The sequence below is a fragment of the Staurois parvus genome, unplaced genomic scaffold, assembly GCF_062004578.1.
Source record: "Staurois parvus isolate SC_StPar_1 unplaced genomic scaffold, SC_StPar_1.0 ptg000448l, whole genome shotgun sequence".
Taxonomy (NCBI): domain Eukaryota; kingdom Metazoa; phylum Chordata; class Amphibia; order Anura; family Ranidae; genus Staurois; species Staurois parvus.
Genome location: NW_028318244.1, coordinates 3,714,889 through 3,739,285, shown reverse-complemented (window position 1 = coordinate 3,739,285; position 24,397 = coordinate 3,714,889). Strand labels below are relative to the sequence as shown.

Below are 24,397 nucleotides of genomic sequence, written 5' to 3'. Positions count from 1 at the left end.
GCTGTAAAGAAAGAAAAACAGAAAATTATGAACATGAACTAGCAATAAGTGGACAATATCATTTTTTTGAAATTTGGCTCTGAATGTTATCTAAATAAACCCTTCTATTCATGCCCATCATGATAGTATTATATAGTATGGAAGACGTTCGGGCCCCAGTTGGGGGGACTATAAAAATATGCTTCTGAGCCACGTTTTTACCACACCCCAATCACTCCTCTTTAAAGAGGAGGTCCAGGTTCCTCCTCAAAAAATTAAAAGTCAGCAGCTACACATACTGTAGCTGCTGACTCTTAATTTAGGGGCACTTACCTGTTCAGGGGTTTAGCACTGTTGTCACCTAGGCTAGTACTTCACTAGCCTCTGGGTTCCTGTCGCCGGGCATTTCAAGTGAGGGAAACTGGAAGTGAAGCCTTGTGGCTTCACAGCCAGTTTCCTTCTGTGCATGCTCGAGTCGCACTGCACCCTGAGATTGGTCCTGCAGTCTTCTGGGATCTGTGATGTGTCCCAGAACACTGCGGGGGGTGGAGGACCAAACTTCTGTCTCAGTTCACTGCTGGAAGTTAGAGTGGGTACCTGTCAAAACCAGGTACCCACTCCCCCCACAAATTGCCAAATGTGGCGGTGGGGGTGGAGGATTACAAGCAAAGCTTCTCCTTTTTGGTGGAGCTCCGCTTCAAGAAAAACCTATCCCCACTGCCGCAGTCGACAGTCAGTATAGTTCTTCCATCAGGCATGGGGTGTCTATTATGCTAATGTAAGCCTGTCCTGAGAAAAATTCTTACAACTTTTCTTTTTCCTTCTGTGTGCTGTGTCCCTTGTATAAAGAACTGTATAAACTTACCTTTTTAATGAGGCCCACAAGGTTAACATCAATCTTGTGGGGATACTCTGGGTGTAACTTAGTAACCGCAAACTTCAACACTGATCTGCTCGTGAAATATTCACTGAATGGGTGTACACCAAACGCCATATTGTACAGTAAAATTCCCAGTGCGAAGTAGTCTATCATGGCATCATACGGCAAACGGCGCCAGAGCTGTAGAAACAAAAGAGAAGAATGATGAGACACTGTCAATACCAAATAATGAAGAGCTGTGTATCTAGATAAATGCTAACATTAAATCAGACAGTTTCTTACCTCTGGGGCCCAATATAATCGGGTGCCACAACGTCCTTCAATCTTCTTTTTTTTGAAGACGTCTATTACTGCCAGTCCAAAATCGCCAATCTTTACATGGCCTGCGCTAGTCAGGAATATGTTTTTTGGCTTAATGTCCCTGTAAGGAGATAAAACAGTTAGTACATATCACACAATAATACACATATTAGATTGATTCTAGGGCACGGATCTCCAAACTTTCTAAAGAAAGGGCCAGTATCCTTTAGGCTTTAAGGGGGCCAGGCTGTGTCCAATGGGAGTAGACAATGTCTCGGGCTTGGTGGTCAGTGGGAGTAATAAAACCTGACATAGTGGTTTGTACTCAGCAGGAGGAAGAATTGTGCTCCATCACTGATGTAAGTGGGAGGAATAGTGCCCCATCATTGGTATCAGTGGGAGGAATAGTGCCCCATCATTGGTGTCAGTGGGAGGAATAGTGCCCCATCATTGGTATCAGTGGGAGGAATAGTGCCCCATCATTGGTATCAGTGGGAGGAATAGTGCCCCATCATTGGTATCAGTAGGAGGAATAGTGCCCCATCATTGGCATCAGTGGGAGGAATAGTGCCCCATCATTGGTATCAGTGGGAGGAATAGTGCCCCATCATTGGTATCAGTGGGAGGAATAGTGCCCCATCATTGGTATCAGTGGGGGGAATAGTGCCCCATCATTGGTATCAGTGGGAGGAATAGTGTCCCATCATTGGTATCAGTGGGAGGAATAGTGTCCCATCATTGGTATCAGTGGGAGGAATAGTGTCCCATCATTGGTGTCAATGGAAGGAAAAGTGTCCCATCGTTGGTATCAGTGGGAGGAATAGTGCCCCATCATTGGTATCAGTAGGAGGAATAGTGTCCCATCATTGGTATCAGTGGGAGGAATAGTGTCCTATCATTGGTATCAGTGGGAGGAATAGTGTCCCATCATTGGTATCAATAGAAGGAAAAGTGCTCCATCATTGGTATCAATGGGAGGAATAGTGCCCCATCATTGGTATCAGTGGGAGGAATAGTGTCCCATCATTGGTATCAGTGGGAGGAATAGTGTCCCATCATTGGTATCAGTGGGAGGAATAGTGTCCCATCATTGGTATCAATAGAAGGAAAAGTGCTCCATCATTGGTGTCAGTGGAAGGAAAAGTGTCCCAATTAATGGTGTCAGTAGGAGGAAAAAGTGCCCCATTGTTGGTGTCAGTGGGAGGGCTAGCACTCCATTATTGATGTCAGTGGGTGGAATAGTGCACCATCATTGGTGTCAGTGGGAGGAATAGTTCTCCATTGTTGGTGTCAGTGAAAGGAATATTACCCCACTGTCAGTAGGAGGAATGGTGCTATTATTGTTGGTGTTATTGGGAAGAATAGTGCTTCGCATCAGTACCCCAAGGGTCACATTTATCGCACGGGCCACAGTTTGGAGACCACTGTCCTAGAGTAAAAGATAAAACATATATACTGTATATATATATATATATATATATATATATATATATATATATATATATATACACATATATATATATATAGTGTGTGTGTGTGTGTTCTAAGTCTTCTGTAAATTTGATGAAGGATAGAAATAGGAAATGCTATCATTCTGTTACTATGGATCAGAAGAAGCCAGGCAATGATTTTACAATTTTAGCCATAACTAAAAATAGCAATTTTGGCGTTGTCACCCTTCATTTAGTCCATGGTTAATCGTATGATTCAAACTCTTACCTGTGTACGATGCCTGCCCTGTGGAGGTATTGCAGTCCGAGTATTAATTCTGCTGCAAGGATTTGGATGGTGCTTACAGGAACTGGTGCTGCAGTATTTATGAAATTCTCTAGGTCTCCTCCGCTCATATAATCCATCACAAATACAAGATATTTCTGTTTGAAAATAAAAGGAAAAGATAAGGGTTACACGATAGATATCCAGGATTTGGTGGGGTACTTTTTAGAGGCAGACAGTGCGGGGGTGGTCAAGCCCCATATAACATTCTCTACCTTTGGTTAGAATGGGGAAGATTACTTACATTTGTTTGAAAGGCACCAAACAGATGGGTGAAGAAAAGGTTGTGTCTGACCATCTGTAGCACATTAAGCTCTGCCATGAGCTCACATTTGTTTTTACCAGCCAGACGTCTCTTTTTCACCAACTTGACGGCAAGTTGCATGTCGCTGGTAGCATGAGAAGCTAACCACACCTGTAGAAGAAAGAAAAACATTATTAGTATGGTAGAATAATGGTGCAGGCTGGTGATTGCTGTTGGTCAAGTCATGCACAGATCAAGCCGTGTCCTCCTCGAGGGTCTCGAGGGTAGCTAACCATGATCATAAGACAATAACTATTTCCTGCACTGTTCACAGATATTTGGGGCTTAACCTGACAATACGTGGTTCAGCTTTTTTAGTTCAGCCTTAAAAATCTGAGCCAATGCCCCCATTCACACATTCAATGTGGATAATGGAATACTCCACGCTGCTCTATTGTATTCTGCCAGCAGGGAGACTCCTACATTGTCAGAATACACAGATCAGCACTGCAGCCTATTGCCCGCAGTGTTGATTGAGTGGCTTTTATCTGATGGCGCAGTTGAACAGAAGTCAAAAAGTAGAGCAACTTCTCTTGAACCGCAGTGGCTACACATGGACTGAAATTCAGCCAGTCCCTACTGAACCGGCCAAATTTTGATTCATGTATGGCAAGCCGAGTTCACATTAGATTCATACATTGTGCATACATTACCATGTTAAAAAGAATTAAGCTGCAAGGATTACTTTCAGCACGGTTTGGATCTAGGATCAAGTGTCAACTAGGTAGATACAGTAATGGGTACATATTGTCATAAAGAAAGTCTACATGGTGGACAACTTCATGACCAAACTATAGGAAAATCAGCTTGATCACTTACCTTTCCGAAACCTCCTTCTCCGAGTAAAGAATGGAATGTAAAGCTGGCCAAGCATAAAGGACTTGACTCAGAGCTGGTACATAGGGCTGGTAGGGATGGTGTGCTGGTTCTGATAGCTTCATCAGTGTTGTTTTTCTTGCTGGCTAGAGCCAATGGCCTCCTGGTGCTGACCAATACGGCACCTGAAGTTGGCTTCTTGCCATTGATAGCTGGATCCAATGCCTGTGGAGTTGGTTTCTTGTTGATGATAGCTTCATCAGGTTTGTTTGCATTGCTGGCTAGAGCCAATGGCCTCCTGGTGCTGACCAATACGGCACCTGAAGTTGGCTTCTTGCCATTGATAGCTGGATCCAATGCCTGTGGAGTTGGTTTCTTGTCGATGATAGCTTCATCAGGTTTGTTTGCATTGCTGGCTAGAGCCAATGGCCTCCTGGTGCTGAGCAGTACAGCCCCTGAAGTTGGCTTCTTGCCATTGATAGCTGGATCCAATGCCTGTGGAGTTGGTTTCTTGTGGATGATAGTTTCATCAGTTTTGTTTTCATTGCTGGCTAGAGCCAATGGCCTCCTGGTGCTGAGCAATACAGCCCCTGAAGTTGGCTTCTTGCCATTGATAGCTGGATCCAATATCTGTAGAGTTGGTTTCTTGTCGATGATAGTTTCATCAGTTTTGTTTTCATTTCTGGCTAGAGCCAATGGCCTCCTGGTGCTGAGCAATACGGCACCTGAAGTTGGCTTCTTGCCATTGATAGCTGGATCCAATGCCTGTGGAGTTGGTTTCTTGTCGATGATAGCTTCATCAGTTCTGTTTTCATTGCTGGCTAGAGCCAATGGCCTCCTGGTGCTGAGCAATACAGCCCCTGAAGTTGGCTTCTTGTCGATGATAGCTGGATCCAATGTCTTCTTGATGCTGGTGATTGAGTCGTCATTTCCTAGGGTGAGAAAGAAAAATTCACATTTTAACCTTCTGTAAGTGAATGTGATCTGCATCACGTAAATCGTCTGATTCATGTTTGTTACTGTACAATAAAGGTTTCTGGTTTGCAATTCTCCATCTACATGGGTAACATGGTGACTTTTGGGCCTGGGAGCCAGTTCTTGGAGTGTGAATTTTAAGATAAGGATGAAGTATTTCAACCTTTGACGTAACCCATAAGCCAATCAAATGCCTGACCCAAACACTGAACCCTCACACTACACCTAACCGTTAACCTACTGCTAGAAAAAAGCATCACCTATTTACATGACATCCAAAGCATAAATCAGCTCTGACCGTACATCTTTGAACTTTAACGCTAACCTTTAAGAATAACCCCAGGCAAACTTTTTTTTTTCTCTGTCAGCTCATACTGCAATGCTCCCCTTCAATCTGGAGCTGGGGGAAAGGGGATCCTGGAGTTGGGCTTTAAACTTAACCCTTAACTAATCTCTGACAGGTAATCAGTAAAAAAAACAAAACAAAAAAAAAAAACCCCAATAACCACGTATCGGTGACCCTTGTATGTGTACAATGTATATAGTAGTGGCCCAGGGGAATGTATAGTTAGCAATGACACCAAGACATACAGTATATACTGTATAGCAGTGACCCCCAGTATATGTATTTATAGCAGTGACTCTGGTGTGTATAGCAGGGATCCCAGTATTAATATATAATAGGGATTCCGGTATGTGTATACAGCAGAGATCTCGGTACGTGTATATAGCAGGGGTCCCAGTATTATTATATAGCAGAGATCTCGGTACGTGTATATAGCGGGGATGCCGATACATGTACATAGCAGGGGTCCCAGTATTATTATATAGCAGAGATCTCGGTATGTGTATATAGCAGGGATCCCAGAATGTGTATATAGCAGAGATCTCGGTACGTGTATATAGCAGGGATCCCGGTATGTCTACATAGCAAGGGTCCCAGTATTATTATATAGCAGAGATCTCGGTACGTGTGTATATAGCGGGGATCCCGGTACGTGTATATAGCAGGGATGCCGGTATGTCTACATAGCAGGGGTCCCAGTATTATTATATAACAGAGATCTCGGTATATGTACATAGCCGGGATCCCGATAGGTGTACATAGCAGGGATTCCGGTAGGTGTACATAGCGGGGATCCCGGTAGGTGTACATAGCGGGGATCCCGGTAGGTGTACATAGCGGGGATCCCGGTACGTGTATATAGCAGAGATCTCGGTACGTGTATATAGCAGGGATGCCGGTATGTGTACATAGTAGGGGTCCCAGTATTATTACATAGCAGAGATCTCGGTATGTGTATATAGCAGGGATGCCGGTATGTCTACATAGCAGGGGTCCCAGTATTATTATATAGCAGAGATCTCGGTACGTGTATATAGCAGGGATCTCGGTAGGTGTACATAGCAGGGATCTCGGTAGGTGTACATAGCAGGGATCTCAGTAGGTGTTTATAGCAGAGATCCCGGTAGGTGTATATAGCAGGGATCTCGGTAAGTGTATATAGCAGGGATCTCGGTAGGTGTACATAGCAGGGACCCCGGTAGGTGTACATAGCAGGGATCCCGGTAGGTGTACATAGCAGGGATCCCGGTACGTGTACATAGCAGGGATCTCGGTACGTGTACATAGCATTGATCCCGGTTAGTGTACATAGCAGGGATCTCGGTACGTGTGTATAGCAGGGATCCCAGAATGTGTATATAGCAGAGATCTCGGTACGTGTATATAGCAGGGGTCCCAGTATTATTATATAGCAGAGATCTCGGTACGTGTATATAGCAGGGATGCCGGCATGTCTACATAGCAGGGGTCCCAGTATTATTATATAACAGAGATCTCGGTATATGTACATAGCCGGGATCCCGATAGGTGTACATAGCGGGGATCCTGGTAGGTGTACATAGCGGGGATCCCGGTACGTGTATATAGCAGAGATCTCGGTACGTGTATATAGCAGGGATGCCAGTATATCTACATAGCAGGGGTCCCAGTATTATTATATAACAGAGATCTCGGTATATGTACATAGCCGGGATCCCGATAGGTGTACATAGCCGGGATCCCGATAGGTGTACATAGCGGGGATCCCGGTAGGTGTACATAGCGGGGATCCCGGTACGTGTATATAGCAGAGATCTCGGTACGTGTATATAGCAGAGATGCCGGTATGTCTACATAGCAGGGGTCCCAGTATTATTATATAGCAGAGATCTCGGTAGGTGTACATAGCAGGGATCTCGGTAGGTGTACATAGCAGGGATCTCGGTAGGTGTACATAGCAGGGATCTCGGTAGGTGTTTATAGCAGAGATCCCGGTAGGTGTATATAGCAGGGATCTCGGTAAGTGTATATAGCAGGGATCTCGGTAGGTGTACATAGCAGGGACCCCGGTAGGTGTACATAGCAGGGATCCCGGTAGGTGTACATAGCAGGGATCCCGGTACGTGTACATAGCAGGGATCTCGGTACGTGTACATAGCATTGATCCCGGTTAGTGTACATAGCAGGGATCTCGGTACGTGTGTATAGCAGGGATCCCAGAATGTGTATATAGCAGAGATCTCGGTACGTGTATATAGCGGGGATCCCGGTACGTGTGTATATAGCAGAGATCTCGGTACGTGTATATAGCAGGGATGCCGGTATGTCTACATAGCAGGGGTCCCAGTATTATTATATAACAGAGATCTCGGTATATGTACATAGCCGGGATCCCAATAGGTGTACATAGCGGGGATCCCGGTAGGTGTACATAGCGGGGATCCCGGTACGTGTACATAGCGGGGATCCCGGTACGTGTACATAGCAGAGATCTCGGTACGTGTATATAGCAGGGATGCCGGTATATCTACATAGCAGGGGTCCCAGTATTATTATATAACAGAGATCTCGGTATATGTACATAGCCGGGATCCCGATAGGTGTACATAGCGGGGATCCCGGTAGGTGTACATAGCGAGGATCCCGGTACGTGTACATAGCGGGGATCCCGGTACGTGTATATAGCAGAGATCTCGGTACGTGTATATAGCAGGGGTTCCAGTATTATTATATAACAGAGATCTCGGTATATGTACATAGCGGGGATCCCGGTAGGTGTACATAGCAGGGACCCCGGTAGGTGTATATAGCAGAGATCTCGGTACGTGTATATAGCAGGGATCCCGGTAGGTGTATATAGCAGAGATCCCGGTAGGTGTATATAGCAGGGATCTCGGTAGGTGTACATAGCAGGGATCTCGGTAGGTGTACATAGCAGGGATCTTGGTAGGTGTACATAGCAGGGATCTCGGTAGGTGTACATAGCAGGGATCTCGGTAGGTGTACATAGCAGGGATCCCGGTTAGTGTACATAGCAGGGATCCCGGTTAGTGTACATAGCAGGGATCCTGGTACGTGTATTTAGCAGAGATCTCGGTACGTGTATATAGCAGGGATCCCGGTAGGTGTATATAGCAGGGACCCCGGTAGGTGTATATAGCAGAGATCTCGGTACGTGTATATAGCAGGGATCCCGGTAGGTGTATATAGCAGGGATCTCGGTAGGTGTATATAGCAGGGATCTCGGTACGTGTATATAGCAGGGATCCCGGTAGGTGTATATAGCAGGGATCCCGGTAGGTGTACATAGCAGGGATCTCGGTAGGTGTACATAGCAGGGACCCCGGTAGGTGTACATAGCAGGGATCTCGGTAGGTGTACATAGCAGGGATCCCGGTTAGTGTACATAGCAGGGATCCCGGTACGTGTATTTAGCAGAGATCTCTGTATGTGTATATAGCAGGGATCCCGGTAGGTGTATATAGCAGGGATCCCGGTATGTGTATATAGCAGGGACCCCGGTAGATGTATATAGCAGAGATCACGGTAGGTATATATAGCAGAGATCCCGGTAGGTGTATATAGCAGAGATCCCGGTAGGTGTATATAGCAGGGATCCCGGTAGGTATATATAGCAGAGATCCCGGTAGGTGTATATAGCAGGGATCCCGGTAGGTGTATATAGCAGAGATCCCGGTAGGTGTATATAGCAGGGATCCCGGTAGGTGTATATAGCAGAGATCCCGGTAGGTGTATATAGCAGAGATCACGGTAGGTGTATATAGCAGGGACCCCAGTAGGTGTATATAGCAGAGATCTCGGTACGTGTACATAGCAGGGATCCCGGTACGTGTACATAGCAGGGACCCCGGTAGGTGTATATAGCAGAGATCCTGGTAGGTGTATATAGCAGAGATCTCGGTACGTGTATATAGCAGAGATCTCGGTACGTGTATATAGCAGGGACCCCGGGAGGTGTATATAGCAGGGACCCCGGTAGGTGTATATAGCAGGGACCCCGGTAGGTGTATATAGCAGGGATCCCGGTATGTGTATATAGCAGGGACCCCGGTAGGTGTATATAGCAGGGACCCCGGTAGGTGTATATAGCAGGGACCCCGGTAGGTGTATATAGCAGAGATCTCGGTACATGTACATAGCAGGGATCCCGGTAGGTGTACATAGCAGGGATCCCGGTAGGTGTATATAGCAGGGATCCCGGTAGGTGTATATAGCAGGGACCCCGGTAGGTGTATATAGCAGGGACCCCGGTAGGTGCATATAGCAGGTACCCCGGTAGGTGTATATAGCAGAGATCCCGGTAGGCGTATATAGCAGAAATCTTGGTACGTGTATATAGCAGGGACCCCGGTAGGTGTATATAGCAGGGATCTCGGTAGGTGTATATAGCAGAGATCCCGGTAGGTGTATATAGCAGAGATCTCGGTACGTGTATATAGCAGAGATCTCGGTACGTGTATATAGCAGGGATCCCGGTACGTGTATATAGCAGGGATCTCGGTACGTGTATATAGCAGAGATCCCGGTAGGTGTATATAGCAATTATCCCGGTATGTGTATATAGCAGGGATCCCGGTAGGTGTATATAGCAGGGACCCCGGTAGGTGTATATAGCAGAGATCACGGAAGGTGTATATAGCAGGGATCCCGGTATGTGTATATAGCAGAGATCTCGGTACGTGTACATAGCAGGGATCCCGGTAGGTGTATATAGCAATTATCCCAGTATGTGTATATAGCAGGGATCCCGGTACATGTATATAGCAATTATCCCGGTACGTGTATATAGCAGGGATCCCGGTAGGTGTATATAGCAGAGATCTCGGTACGTGTATATAGCGGGGATCTCGGTACGTGTATATAGCAGAGATCTCGGTACGTGTATATAGCAGAGATCCCGGTACGTGTATATAGCAGGGATCCCGGTAGGCGTATATAGCAGAGATCCCGGTAGGCGTATATAGCAGAGATCTTGGTACGTGTATATAGCAGGGACCCCGGTAGGTGTATATAGCAAGGACCTCGGTACGTGTACATAGCGGGGATCCCGGTACGTGTATATAGCAGGGATCCCGGTACGTGTATATAGCAGGGATCCCGGTACGTGTATATAGCAGGGATCCCGGTACGTGTATATAGCAGGGATCCCGGTAGGTGTATATAGCAGAGATCTCGGTACGTGTATATAGCGGGGATCCCGGTAGGTGTATATAGCAGAGATCCTGGTAGGTGTATATAGCAGAGATCCCGGTACATGTATATAGCAATTATCCCGGTACGTGTATATAGCAGGGATCCCGGTAGGTGTATATAGCAGAGATCTCGGTACGTGTATATAGCGGGGATCTCGGTACGTGTATATAGCAGAGATCTCGGTACGTGTATATAGCAGAGATCCCGGTACGTGTATATAGCAGGGATCCCGGTAGGCGTATATAGCAGAGATCCCGGTAGGCGTATATAGCAGAGATCTTGGTACGTGTATATAGCAGGGACCCCGGTAGGTGTATATAGCAAGGACCTCGGTACGTGTACATAGCGGGGATCCCGGTACGTGTATATAGCAGGGATCCCGGTACGTGTATATAGCAGGGATCCCGGTACGTGTATATAGCAGGGATCCCGGTACGTGTATATAGCAGGGATCCCGGTATGTGTATATAGCAGAGATCCCGGTAGGTGTATATAGCAGTGATCCCGGTATGTGTATATAGCAGGAATCCCAGTATGTGTATATAGCAGGGATCCCGGTAGGTGTATATAGCAGGGACCCCGGTAGATGTATATAGCAGGGACCCCGGTAGGTGTATATAGCAGAGATCCTGGTAGGTGTATATAGCAGAGATCCTGGTAGGTGTATATAGCAGGGATCCCGGTAGGTGTATATAGCAGGGATCCCGGTACGTGTATATAGCAGGGATCCCGGTACGTGTATATAGCAGAGATCCCGGTACGTGTATATAGCAGGGATCTCGGTACGTGTATATAGCAGGGATCTCGGTACGTGTATATAGCAGGGATCCCGGTAGGTGTATATAGCAGAGATCCTGGTAGGTGTATATAGCAGGGATCCCGGTAGGTGTATATAGCAGGGATCTCGGTAGGTGTATATAGCAGAGATCCTGGTAGGTGTATATAGCGGGGATCCCGGTACGTGTATATAGCAGGGATCCCGGTAGGTGTATATAGCAGAGATCCTGGTAGGTGTATATAGCAGGGATCCCGGTACGTGTATGTATTAGTGATGCTAGTATATGTATATAGAGCAATACCCAGGGCATCCATTCTCCCTAAAATACTAATGTGTGTTTTTGGTAGAAATGTTGGTGAAATGATGTATAAATTGTCGATTTGTGGGGTATAATTCAGATATTTAAAAGATAGTGACGTCCATAATATTCTATGGCAGAGCCTTTCATTAGATGTCACTGTCACAATCCTTACCTGTTGCATCCATCTTCTTCCCCTGTTTGGCACACCAGGGGCAAATACAGCTGACAACTCTCCTTAATCCACGCGTAAATGCCTTCCACCCCCTCATTTTTGGTGAGGAGGTGGTATTCGTCTTTTCAATGTGCTGGTGATCCTCTGGAAAGAGGTTCACCATGTCCGCATGTTCCTCTTTGTTGTTGTTCAGAGGAACTCTTCTTTCCGTCTTCACTCTCTGAAAATATGTCATTTTCCAACACTGAGCAGTGTCAGATAATGAAACACCAGAGACGCAGAAATCGCTTTCTCTTTGATCGCAAGATACAAAGAGAATGACTGAAGCTGCTGCACGATTCTATTTTTAGAATCTGTTGATGACATCACAGTGAAGTGGGCGGGGCTTAGAGTGACATGCAGGGAAATAACTGCCAACAGACTCCATTCAACACAAGCATATCTTTATTTAAAAACAAACAAAATGACAACAGTTATTTAGGGCACAGTGCCAGCAAATTCAAAAAGGACACCTGACTGAAAATAAAGATCCTTATCTGTTTAATGCTGTATGAATGTCTGCCAATTGTATTTTTTTAAGTATTTTTTTTTTTTAAATAAGTATACCTAAATGTATTTTTTTTTATAATGAGGACACCTAAATGGCATTTGGTGAAATTTGTTGCAGATCTACAAAGATTTTTTTTCTTTTTTGTCTATGGATATCCTTACCAGCAACTCATAAAAGGCTCATTCACACCCCAATCTCTGTATTTACTGTGCGTTTCTGCATGCGTGTTTGTGTGCATTTCCACTGTGCTTGCAGAGCATTTTTTTGGAATAACTTATTCATTTATTTCTGGTCTCTGACCATCTCATATACCATGTCCACAGTCTCTAAACATCTCTTGTATCATGAGTCCTGTCTCTGACTAACTCTTGTATCATGTCTGCAGTCTCTATCCATCTCATATACCATTCCTGCACTCTATGACCATCTCCTCTATCATGTCTGCAGTCTCTGAACATCTCTTGTATCATGTTTTCAGTCTCTGACCATCTCATATAACATGTCCACAGTCTCTGACCATCTCGTATACGATGTTAGCAGTGTTTGACCACCTCTTGTATCATGTCTGCAGTCTCTGACCATCTCATATACAATTCCTGCACTCTTTGACTGTCTCCTCTATCATGTCCACAGTCTCGGACCATCTCCTGTACCATGTTCACAGTCTCTGGTCGTCTCCTGTACCATGTCCGCAGTCTCTGACCGTCTCCTGTACCATGTCCACAGTCTCTGACCGTCTCCTGTACCATGTCCGCATGGTACAGGAGACTGACTATAAAGTGTGAGCTGGAGTTTGGCTTCAATTTGTTATTCGTTCTCAATCCGCTACATTTAACCCTCCCCTCCCCCCAGACTGATAATGCTGCTCTATGCTATGCCTTCTGTGCTCACTCCTCCAGAGTGGGGGTGTTCCAATACAGGTGGTGTGGTATTGGCCAGATCACCAGGTAAAAACAGAAGGGGAAAAGCCAAAGAATAGAAAAATGATGCAGCCACCACATATAATTGGTAAGGTACAATATATAAATTTTTTGATTTTGGGTTTAACACCTTTTTGAGAAAAGGCTCTTCAGAAAATGTTATATGCGAGATGCTAATATTTGTGGACGATTATATAAATGCTTTTTTGGCATTTTTTAGAACCAACATGTCATGATTGTAAGCTCCCAGGATCAGGCCCTCCTAATCCTCTTGTATTGAACTGTATTGTTGCTGTATTGTCTCCTGTTACATTATAAAGTGCTGAGCAAACTGTTGGCGCTATATAAATCCTGTATAATAATAATAATAATGATAATGCAGTACCCAAGGCCAGTGTGTTGAGGGGTGGTGCCCCCCTCTGGACATATACCAGCATTGTTTATTTTAGTGAGTACAGGAAGTCCCCAGGTTACAAACAAGACAGGTTCTGTAGGTTTGTTCCTAAACTGAATCTGTATGTAAGCTGGGACAGGTACAAATTCACTTATTTTTATGTTCTGGATAGCATAGGGAAAGGTTAACTGGCCATGCATGATGTGGGTTTGCTGACAGGTCCGCCGGACAGTAGATGTTAGCATGCAGGGAACAGCAAAATGGCCGCCCGGGGGATTCCTGGACCAGAGTGACGTCATGCTGCCTCCAGTCCTAAGTACGAGTTGTATGTAAGTCGGATATCTGTAACTCGGGGACTGTCTGTATATAGAATGGGATTTTGACATTAGAGAACACATATAGTGACTCATATTATGCATCTATTCACTTTAAGAGATCTATTAGTTGGGCTTTTTGCACCTCTTCTGCGGACTCCCACTGTTCATTTTGAAATGCAATCTCTATATAGGGTTAGTTCCCCAATTGTCACCTATTAGAGAAATACCACCGATCTTTGCAGTAATATCATGTAAGATAAAAAATTGGACTACCACTAGTTTATTCTCTAGGGTGTCTGATTTCAGAAAATAAATATTTCGGGGGTTTTATGCAATCTTCAGGCCTAAAAGGATTTAAAAAAAAAAACAAAAAAACAAAAAACACGGCTCTGGCAGCAAAAGGGTTAAAAAGCCAAGTAAAAAAAAATAAAATAAATGTGCATAGTGTTCCAGGAGCTCTCCATATAGGCAGGCAGTTCCTGAGCTGTAGGCAGTGTGAATGAACTACAAGTATGCCGGTCAGCTTGCTCGCAGTTCATTGATACTACAAGTCTGTCTGCTGCAGTGGCGGATGGGACTTGCAGTTTATTCATTCACAGACTCCTGCATTTTCTAAATGTAACCGCAGGATTGGGGAAAAGAACCTCTGCTCGCTGTCACGATGCGGAATGGAGGAGTGAACAGGGGGGCTGCACTAGTAACATGTTACATCCTAAATATGTAACATGCTACTAAATGTGAACCTATCCCTTTACAATGAAAATATTACAAAAAAACAAAAAAAAAACCAGACGACATTTGGAGATAAAAATACATGTAATTACACAAATCTGTACACATATGCACATTTACACAGGTTTAAAGATCCTCTTAAAAGGACAATTTACTATGAACACCATTGTCTGTCCATCAAATAGACAGCAACTGAGTGATAGACCTCGCCCTGGATGCCAACTTTAGGAATACAGTCCAATGTTCAAAAATTGTACCTTCTCGGAGATCTGGAACAGTGGTCAGTCTAAAATTTCTGCAAGAATTTCAGTACCATGTCCCTAAGACGAACCCGGAGTCGTTCGTCGTGCTCGCAGATGATATGGGTGGAGTCTTCCTCGAACTGGATGAGAGTATCGGCCTCTTGTAAGTGGACGATGTGACCCTTCGCAGTGTCCTCTATCTTCACATCGCTGAACCCGTGCTGCAATTGGAAGAGGGCAGTCAGTACATCATACAGTGACAAGACCACCAATATCATTATCCTCCACTACAGACCAAACAAAGATAGAACACACTTAAAGATTCACTTCCTCATACTTTTACATGTTTATGTCTAGTTTTTTATATTTACTTTTTCCCGGTTACTGTGATCTCATGTGTTTTTGTACATTTGTTTTTAATGTAGTTTTGAAAAAAAAAGAAGAATTTAACCACTTCCAGTCCAGGCCAATTCTGATATTCCTCTGCTACATTAGAACCCCCAAACATTATATATTTTTTAAGCAGAGGCACTGGAGAATACAATGGTGGGTTTTGAAATTTTTTATATCACATGCTATTTGCATAGTGGTTTTTCAAACACAATTCAAATGCACAAAAACACAATATTAATACCCACATTTCTGGCAAACTATTAAGGATGGTGTCTTGATGAGTAAATAGATACCCAACATGGCATGGCAACGAATTAAAAGCCTTTATGACATCTGTTCCTCCCACTGTGTCTCAGGAAAAAAATGCTGCGGGACGCATCCCTACTGGGCTCTCTAATAGCACTGAAGAGCCCAGTAAATGCAGCGGGCAGTGAAACACCCTTCTGCATCCTGTAAAAACAATTCAGCGGAATTGCTGGTCTAAAGATGACCAAGATATCATTCTTCCCATCCAAGGACGTTTGGGCACATAAACTGGTTAAGAAAAAAAAAAAATAAAGATTCACTTCCTCTGGCATGGAATAGCTTGCTTTAACCCCTTCCTGCTGTCACCCCATGGCTCTTTAAGAGAATAAAAATGTCTAGGGACAATTCATCCTTCTTTGATCTAAATCTTCCTCTATTCTCCCCCTCCCCCCTTCTTACCCCCATTTTTTTTTTCTCTCTCTGCGCATCTGCAGTCCCTTCACTACAAGCCCATCACTTCCCCACCCTTACTTTACTGATGGTATATCCCTAACCTTACATCTAGTTGTTCAATAAACGTTTATTCTGTAAGGACTTGTACTGGGATCCATCATGACTCCTCTTACCATCTAAAAACGAGGATACGAGGCCTCTCTGTATTGTTTTATTCTGTGTATACATACAGGTTAATGGCTCTGGCCTTGTTCTACTGTATCTTTTAGGGGTCTCCAAACTATGGCCCACTAGCTGTTGAAGTATTACAAGTCCCACCATGCCTCTGGAAGTATTACCTGTGGCTGTCAGAGTCTTGCAAGGCCTCATGGGACTTGCAGTTCCTCAACACCTGTTGGGCCATAGTTTGGAGACCCCTGTTAGGTTCTCCCATGGGAAACTTTCACTTTCTTACGTTTTTGGCTTTGACTATGCAATGACATGTTTTAGTATGTTGTTTTTTTTGTCTGTTTTCTAAAACCTGAATAAACTTCTTGAATCGCAAAATAAATTCTAACATTTTAATCAATGTTGTGTTGGAGTAGAATATATGCACCTAAAAAACCCATTCCTAATATTCCATTTATTTTTAGGAGATATTTACTGTACGTACAGGTAAGCCTTATTATAGGCTCACTTCTAGGTATAAATCTAAAAGTGGACTTTACTACCACTTTAAGCCTATTATTATTTATTTCAGGTACTTATATAGCGCTGTCAATTTACGCAGAGCTTTACATATATATTGTACATTCACATCAGTCCCTAACCCTCAAGGGGTGTACAATCTAAGGTCCCTAACTCACATTCATACATACACATACTAGGGACAATTTAGACAGGATCCAATTAACCTACCACCATGTCTTTGGAGTGTGGGAGGAAACCGGAGTACCCAGAGGAAACCCACGCAGGCACAGGGAGAACACGCAAACTCCAGGCAGGTGGTGCCGTGGTTGGGATTTGAACCCACGTTCCTAGTACTGCCAGGCAGAAGTGCTAACCATTTAGCCACTGTGCTACCCATACAAGCCTATACAACCACTTTAAATCCCAGCTTATGAGAAACATCAGGCTGGGAGGGAAGGCACACAGAATACATCTGTAGGTATTCCACTTACCTTCTCCAGGGTCTGTACAAATTGCTCCACGGGAATGGTGCCACTCAACAGAGCTTTGAATGGCAGGCTCTCTGGACTCTCCTCTGCGGCTCGCTTTCTCTTCTTCCCTGACGGAGGCGGTGCTGTCTTCGGAGGAGGCTGAGCAGGAAAGCAAAGAAACTTCCATTATAACAGCATAGGGAGGTTAGTTTTCCCTCTACAGACTCAGTAAAGGTCTAGAGACCTATATACCTATATATAATATCATATGATGCAGGCCAGCAGAAGCCAAAGCCATCCCACTCTGTACACAGTGCTGGAGGTCACATGCTCCAGACAACCCATTCTGTATGCTGTGCTGTACTTTACATCACCAATCATCACAGCACTGTCACCAGCAAGTTATTTGTGCAACTAATGCAGGCCATAGACGGTTCGAATTCCGAACGATTTTTCGTCTGAAAAACAAAACATCGTTCGTTCTGTAATCTGATGTTGCCACCAATGATTTCGAAAATTGGTCGTTTAACGAATTTTCCAGCATGACCGATAAATGAAATGAGGAGGAACCATGAAAATCGGCCGATGCCATTGCCCCACTAACAGTGCGAAAACTGGCCGATTATTCTTTCGGAAGAAAAATTGGCTGATTTTCGAACCGTCTACGGCCTGCATAAGGCTTCCAACTTCCACCCTGTCCAATGAATGGGCACATTTATGCTTGCTCAAAGTTGAATTCCAAGCGAAAAAAAAATAATATCATCCAAATATAAGAGCCAGGTGTATTCTTCCAGATCTGTGCAGTAATCCAGTTTAAAAGACCACTCACCACTACTTTCTCCTAGTTTAGCAAGACTAATCTCGTCTCTGCCCCCCCTCCTGTAAGTTTGTTTTGCACAGCACAGTGGTGATGTCACTGCTTCTTTTATAAGTTATAGTGGAGATAAAGGATACTTTTTTTTACCTAAAATAATAAACACGTGTTACTTGTCTGCTCTGTGCAATGGTATTGCACACAGCAGCCCTGAAGTGCCTCTTCTGGGGTCCCCCACCAACACTCTTCACTCCCTCTCTTCTGGGCCTGTCCCCATAACAAGCTGCTTACTATGGGGGCAGACATGCAGGCTTGCTCCTGAGTTGGGCTGTGTGCATTCATACAGCATGGCTTGGCTCCGCCCCCTGCTCACAGGATTTGATTGACAGCAGCAGCTAATGGCTCCCAATGATGCCTCTGTGCCCTGTGAGTGCAGGGAAAAAGGAGAGAGCCGCTATAGATGGGCACAGCGCTAGATCAAGTGTGGGCTGAGGTACGTAGTATTTTGGGAAGGGGAAGGGGGGTATATTGCTACAAGGACATTTTTCTACCTTAATGCAGGGACCGCACTTAGGTAAAAAATATTATGACTTTGGAACCATTTTAACCATTTACCGCCCGCCCTATGGCCGAATGGCGGGCGGCAAATGTCATCAGCGTTCCGGGTGGACGCCATATGGCGTCCTTCCGCACATGCGCAGATTGCGCTCCTGCAGAGCGGTGCAGCGACGCGATCTGTCACCGGCCATGTACCTCAGACACGGCTGATGACAGATCTGAGTATCGGCCCGTTGCCGGTACCTTGTGACCAATCACAGCAGGTCACATGACAGTTGTATACAATGGATGGCTTCATTCATGCCATCCATTGTATACTAGTGTCTAGCTGTGAATGGTCACAGCTAATCACATGCACATGTCATGTGATTAGCTGTGGCCAAATCACAGCTAAGCACAAAAAAAAAAAAAAAACCTGAATGATGAATCAATGTCATTCAAGTAAATGCTTGCTTATAGCAAAGTAATTCTTTGCTATAAGCAAATTGTGTAAAAAAAAAAAAAAAAATACTGATCACTTCCCCAAAGTAGTACAATGTTACTATGGTAACATTGTACTACTTTGGTCATAGTGAAATATGAAAAAAAATCTTAAAAAAAAAAGAAAAAAAATGTAATAAAAAACAATTAAAAAAAAATATATATATATTTTTTTCATACTGTCACCAGTCAGTGTCCCTGATCACCGCCATGCCAGTTATATGATGACGCTGTACTGTACTGGTGACAATATGTAAAAAAAAATAAAAAATAGTGAAAACTAATTTTTTTAATTTTTTAATTTTCCGAAAAATTATGACAAAAAAATACAACTTCAAAAAACTCGCCATGCCTCTTATGAAGTACGTCGGACTTTCTACTTTGCAAAAAGGGATCATTTGGGGGATATCTGTACTGTTCTGACATTTGGGGGATATCTGTACTGTTCTGACATTTGGGGGATATCTGTACTGTTCTGACATTTGGGGGATATCTGTACTGTTCTGACATTTGGGGGATATCTGTACTGTTCTGACATTTGGGGGATATCTGTACTGTTCTGACATTTGGGGGATATCTGTACTGTTCTGACATTTGGGGGATATCTGTACTGTTCTGACATTTGGGGGATATCTGTACTGTTCTGACATTTGGGGGATATCTGTACTGTCCTGACATTTGGGGGATATCTGTACTGTTCTGACATTTGGGGGATAGCTGTACTGTCCTGACATTTGGGGGATATCTGTACTGTTCTGACATTTGGGGATATCTGTACTGTTCTGACATTCTTGGACCTCAAGAAATTAGATTGGCTGTCAGTACTTCAGGATTGATCAATATTCAGATCTATACCATAGTTTGTGAACTCTATAACTTTCCTACAAACTAAATAATACATCCTAATTTGGGTTATTTTCACCAAAGACATGTAGCAGAATACATCTCGGCCTAAATTTATGAAGAACAATTATTTATTTGCAAACTTTTATAACAGAAAGAAAAACTTTTTTAAAAAAATTTTTTGGTCTTTTTTTGTTAATCTAGCAAAAAATAAAAACCCCAGCGGTGATTAAATACCACCAAAAGAAAGCTCTAGTTGCGTGAAGAGAATTATAAAATTTTAGTTTGGGTACAATATGTATGACCGCGCAATTGTCATTCAAAGTGTGAGAGCGCTGAAACCTGAAAACTGTCCTGGGCAGGAAGGTGTAAAATTGCCCGGTATTGAATTGGTTAATATCAGAGTTTGCCTGGCATTTGATGCTAACAAAGTGGATTTATAGCTTTTGTATCTATTAGGGAAGAGATTTAAATGAAACTTTTTGTGCCCACATGGTTGGGAGAACCTCTGTATAGAAAAAAATGCCTGGATAGGCCACAAGTTAACATTGCATGCTAGAACAAGCACCGCTGATGTGTACAAGAACTTGCACATGGCAGTTAAACATATACCAATGAAAGCTTGGACACACCAGTAAGTTCTTGCAAGTGTTTATTTCAAAGTGAACCAACAGCTCTGGACAATCATGCTGATGCGTGTCTGTCTACAAAGAGGCGTAACCCCTGGTTCACATATATGCGGCCTCACGGACAACGTTTTGCACGGGCACGAGAGCTCATTCATTTGAATGGACTCCCATGCCCCAAGACACGCAGGGAAGAAGTCACTGCACGTCTTCTGAAAACGCAGCCCGCATGGGAACCTCGGTTCCCAATACGGTTGCGTTTTCCAGTGTGCGTGGCGTGCTATTAGAACTAATGACACCCGCCTGCGGGTCCGCATTCCTCTGTGCGGGTGGTGTGGCTGCACGGATTTTCGTGCGGATTCGCAGCTGCACCACCCGCACATATGTGAACCTAGGGTTAGTCCTAGCCACATACTCAATATGACTTTGCAGGGACTTGATGCTGAGTACCGGCTTTCATCATTTTACTTTACAGTTTATATGTGGACAGGAGCCTTTGCTAAGTGCCGGTGTTTTTGAGTAGCCCAAGAGAAGAAGGTGGGGCAGTTTATTCTGCTTACTTAGTTAACGGTACACACCAGCAGGAAAAAAGGTTCTGGCCCACAAACATAGGACAATTCTGTCTGGAACCTTTGTTTTCCATACTCCCATTGATTCTAATGCAGGCTGACCTCTCTACAGCCATTATAAAGTGTGGATTTCTAAATTCCATCCATATGGCACCTAGTCTGTGTCATTGCATGTGATGGTATCTTGCCCACAATAAACTCTGCTCTTCACCCCTGAAGTGGGTCAGGCTCTCCAGTGGCCTGGTGACACTGACAGCTCATGCACAATGACTGGCTGAGTCCTGCAGGGATTAGTAGCCCCACTGTGTGGCTGCAATTCTTTTAAGGCCATCTAGGTGCAGTGTGCCTAAGAGGGATAGGTGCAGCTGTCAAAGTCTATGGTAGGCTGCGGCTACGAGGCTGAACAGACTGGTACCTGCGTTTAAAATGAAGGACCACAACATAGGTCTTCTGAGTTCCGGATCTTCATCCCTGAATGCACAGGGCCCTAAAGGGAAATACCACTCAGGACACTGCTCAGCCCTGTCCAGCCGCAGCCTGCCACAGACTTTGACAGGCTGCACCTGCCCATCCTGGGTGCACAAAACTCCAGGTGTGAAGCACTCCACCTGGGCGGCCCTGTGATTAGAGGGACTTAGCAATCCCGTGAAGACATTGATTAAACCAACTGGGCTGGTATTAGAGAAAACTCGGCATAGCGTCAGCTTTGTTGACATTCCAGGTTTTAATTAACCACTTGCCTACAGGGCACTTATACCCCCTTCCTGCCCAGGCCAATATCAGATTTCAGCGCTGTCACATTTTAAATGACAATTGCGCAGTTATGCAACACTGTACCCATATGAAATTTTTATCATTCTTTTGAGACAGATAGAGCTTTCTTCTGGTAGTATTTAATCACCTCCAGGTTTTTTTATTTTTTTCTAAACAAACCAAAAACAACTGAAAATTTTGAAAAAAAAGTTTTCTTAGTTTTTGTTATAAACTTTTGTAAATAAGTGATTTTTCTCCTTCACTGATGTGCGCTAATGAGGCTGCAGTGATGGGCACAGATAGGCTGTACTGATGGGCTCTGATAGGTGGCACGGATGAGGAGGCACTGGTAGGTTGCACTGATGGACACTGAAAGGCCTGCGCTCATGTATGGCACTGATAGGCAGCACTAACTAGCACTGATAGGTGGCACTGAAAGGCAGCTCAGATGTGCACTGATATGTGGCATTGATGTGGCACTGATGGACACTGACAGGTGGCAGTGATGAGCACTGACAGGTGGCATTGATGGACACTGACAGGTGGCACTGCTGGGGCTACAATGATCATCAGTGCCCTGATGATCAGTGTACATGTCCCCTCTGAGAAATGCCGATTACCGCCTCTTCTCTCGATCTGTCAGCGTGACAGCTCGTGAGGACAGAAATGCCGATAACCGGCATTTCCTTATTTACATGCGATCAGCTGTGATTGGACACAGCTGATCACATGACCGAGCCAATGTCTTTGGCTCTTTCCGTTGATCCACTGTGTCCGAGGGACACAGCGCACCACCGATCACCACGCTGTGTGCTCCCGGAGCCGCGCATGTGTGGTTAGAGTGGGAGGACGTCATATGGCATCCTCCCAGAACAAGAGAACCGCCTTGTACCCGTAATTTCCTTATATGGCAGGCGGGAGGCAGTTAATACAGTACCCAACTGTGGCACACAATGCTGTAAATCTGTCACAGGGCTTACATATATCGGCTGTGTTTACTGAGTGGAAGATCAGTGACTGAACATCTGCAGAAGACGCCATTGGGGTATCCAGGTAACTGGCTTCTCCACCTGTAACTGAACTCCCAGCCCCAGACCCTGTCACTCACCTGCAGGATGTGTTTGTTATCTTTTGTATACAGAACGGCAGACACAGTAGCTAAGGAGACGCCAGGTTTAATTTCCATCGGCACCAGAGATTCAGCCAACTAAACATGAGAAGGAAAAAATGCAACGAATATAAAAACATACTGGACCCCGTTACATGATTTCTAATGTGATGAGATAAATCATGGCATTTATAGACACAAGGGAGTTTATTTACTAAAGCTGGAGAGTCCAAAATCAGACTCCCTTCTGCATAGAAACCAATCAGCTTCTAACCTCAGCTTGTTCAATGAAGCTTTGGCAATGAAACCTGGAAGCTGATTGGTTTCTATGCAGAAGGGAGTCTGATTTTGGACTCTCCAGCTTTAGTAAATAAACCCCAGAGGGTCTGTTAATACAAATGAAGTGGTTATTTTTGGACTTATTATTAAAGTGGAACTCTGGGGAAATTTATCAAAACTGGGAGTGGAAAGAATCTGGTGCAGCTGTACAAAGTATCCAATCGGCTTCTATCTCCTGCTTGTTCATTAAGCTTTGAAAATGAAAGAGGCTGATTGTTTGCCATGTACATAAACAGAGTGGGCAGAGGCGCAACAAATGGGACTACAAGTGATGGAACATAAAAGAATGGACACTATGATGGATAGCATAAGCCCAGGGTGCAGTTCATAAGTCCATATGTGTGGCGGGGGGTACCCTCATCCACTGTGGCAGCCATTCCTCAGAGTACGCAGGCTCTGTGTGGCAATACAAATAGCAGAACAAGGGAGGCGCCACTGAGTGTAGTATTAGTGTATGTATATTAAATCCCTCTCCCATCTGACCACACATACCTTTTGCGCCTTTATGTTGGTTTTACCCCTCTCCTTTTGTTCACATTATGTTAATTCTTCCCTGTCTCTATTTTTTTCAGGGACCCTTTATGGTTTAAAAAAAATGTTTTGGGCTGTAGACCCCTAAGGTCCTCTTTGGGTTCATCGTGTCCAAGACTTCACTGTAAGGGTCGCATGTGTTCCACGCAGGTTCCTTCATTTCTGGTCGGCGTTCCCATGCCGGGACTGCTGTGACTGCGTTACTCACCATTCGTGAAAGCAGAACTCCATCCCTGGACTTTTGGGCTGCACTGAACCTGTGCATTTCTGATGACAAGTGATCATTTTTTAGACTCTTGTGAGGGTTACTTACCTTTGCTGAATAAAGCACACAATAATACTACAGTGTGCCTCCCTTGTTCTCTTATTTGTTTGCCACGTACAGCTGCTCCAGTTTTGATAAAATTTCCCTCTCTGTTTTTTGTTAGAAGAGGTGGTCCATGCATACCTGTGTAGTCCTCCTTTGGGAAATGTCCTTTTCCTCCTGTAGCTGGGGGTCTCAAAGCTGCTGCCCTCCTGTTTGTGGGTATCTCTTTAGCTAGTTCTTTGCTCTGGTGATACACGTGTATT

The 24,397-nt window shown here is 44.4% G+C and overlaps 1 protein-coding gene across 1 annotated transcript in view; it reads right to left on the bottom strand.

Annotated features, from left to right (window-relative positions):
- Nucleotides 1-12,246: 12,246 nt before the first annotated feature.
- LOC149453559 (integrator complex subunit 9-like) overlaps nucleotides 12,247-24,397 on the bottom strand; it is a 29,870-nt gene continuing 17,719 nt past the window's right edge. Inside the window, exons 7-9 of the mRNA XM_089688186.1 lie at nucleotides 22,958-23,056; nucleotides 17,228-17,365; nucleotides 12,247-15,196 (exon numbers count right to left, since the gene is read on the bottom strand). Of these exons, the coding sequence (XP_089544312.1) occupies nucleotides 15,020-15,196; nucleotides 17,228-17,365; nucleotides 22,958-23,056 (414 nt within the window). The 3' untranslated portion in view covers nucleotides 12,247-15,019. The remainder of the gene's footprint in view (nucleotides 15,197-17,227; nucleotides 17,366-22,957; nucleotides 23,057-24,397) is intronic.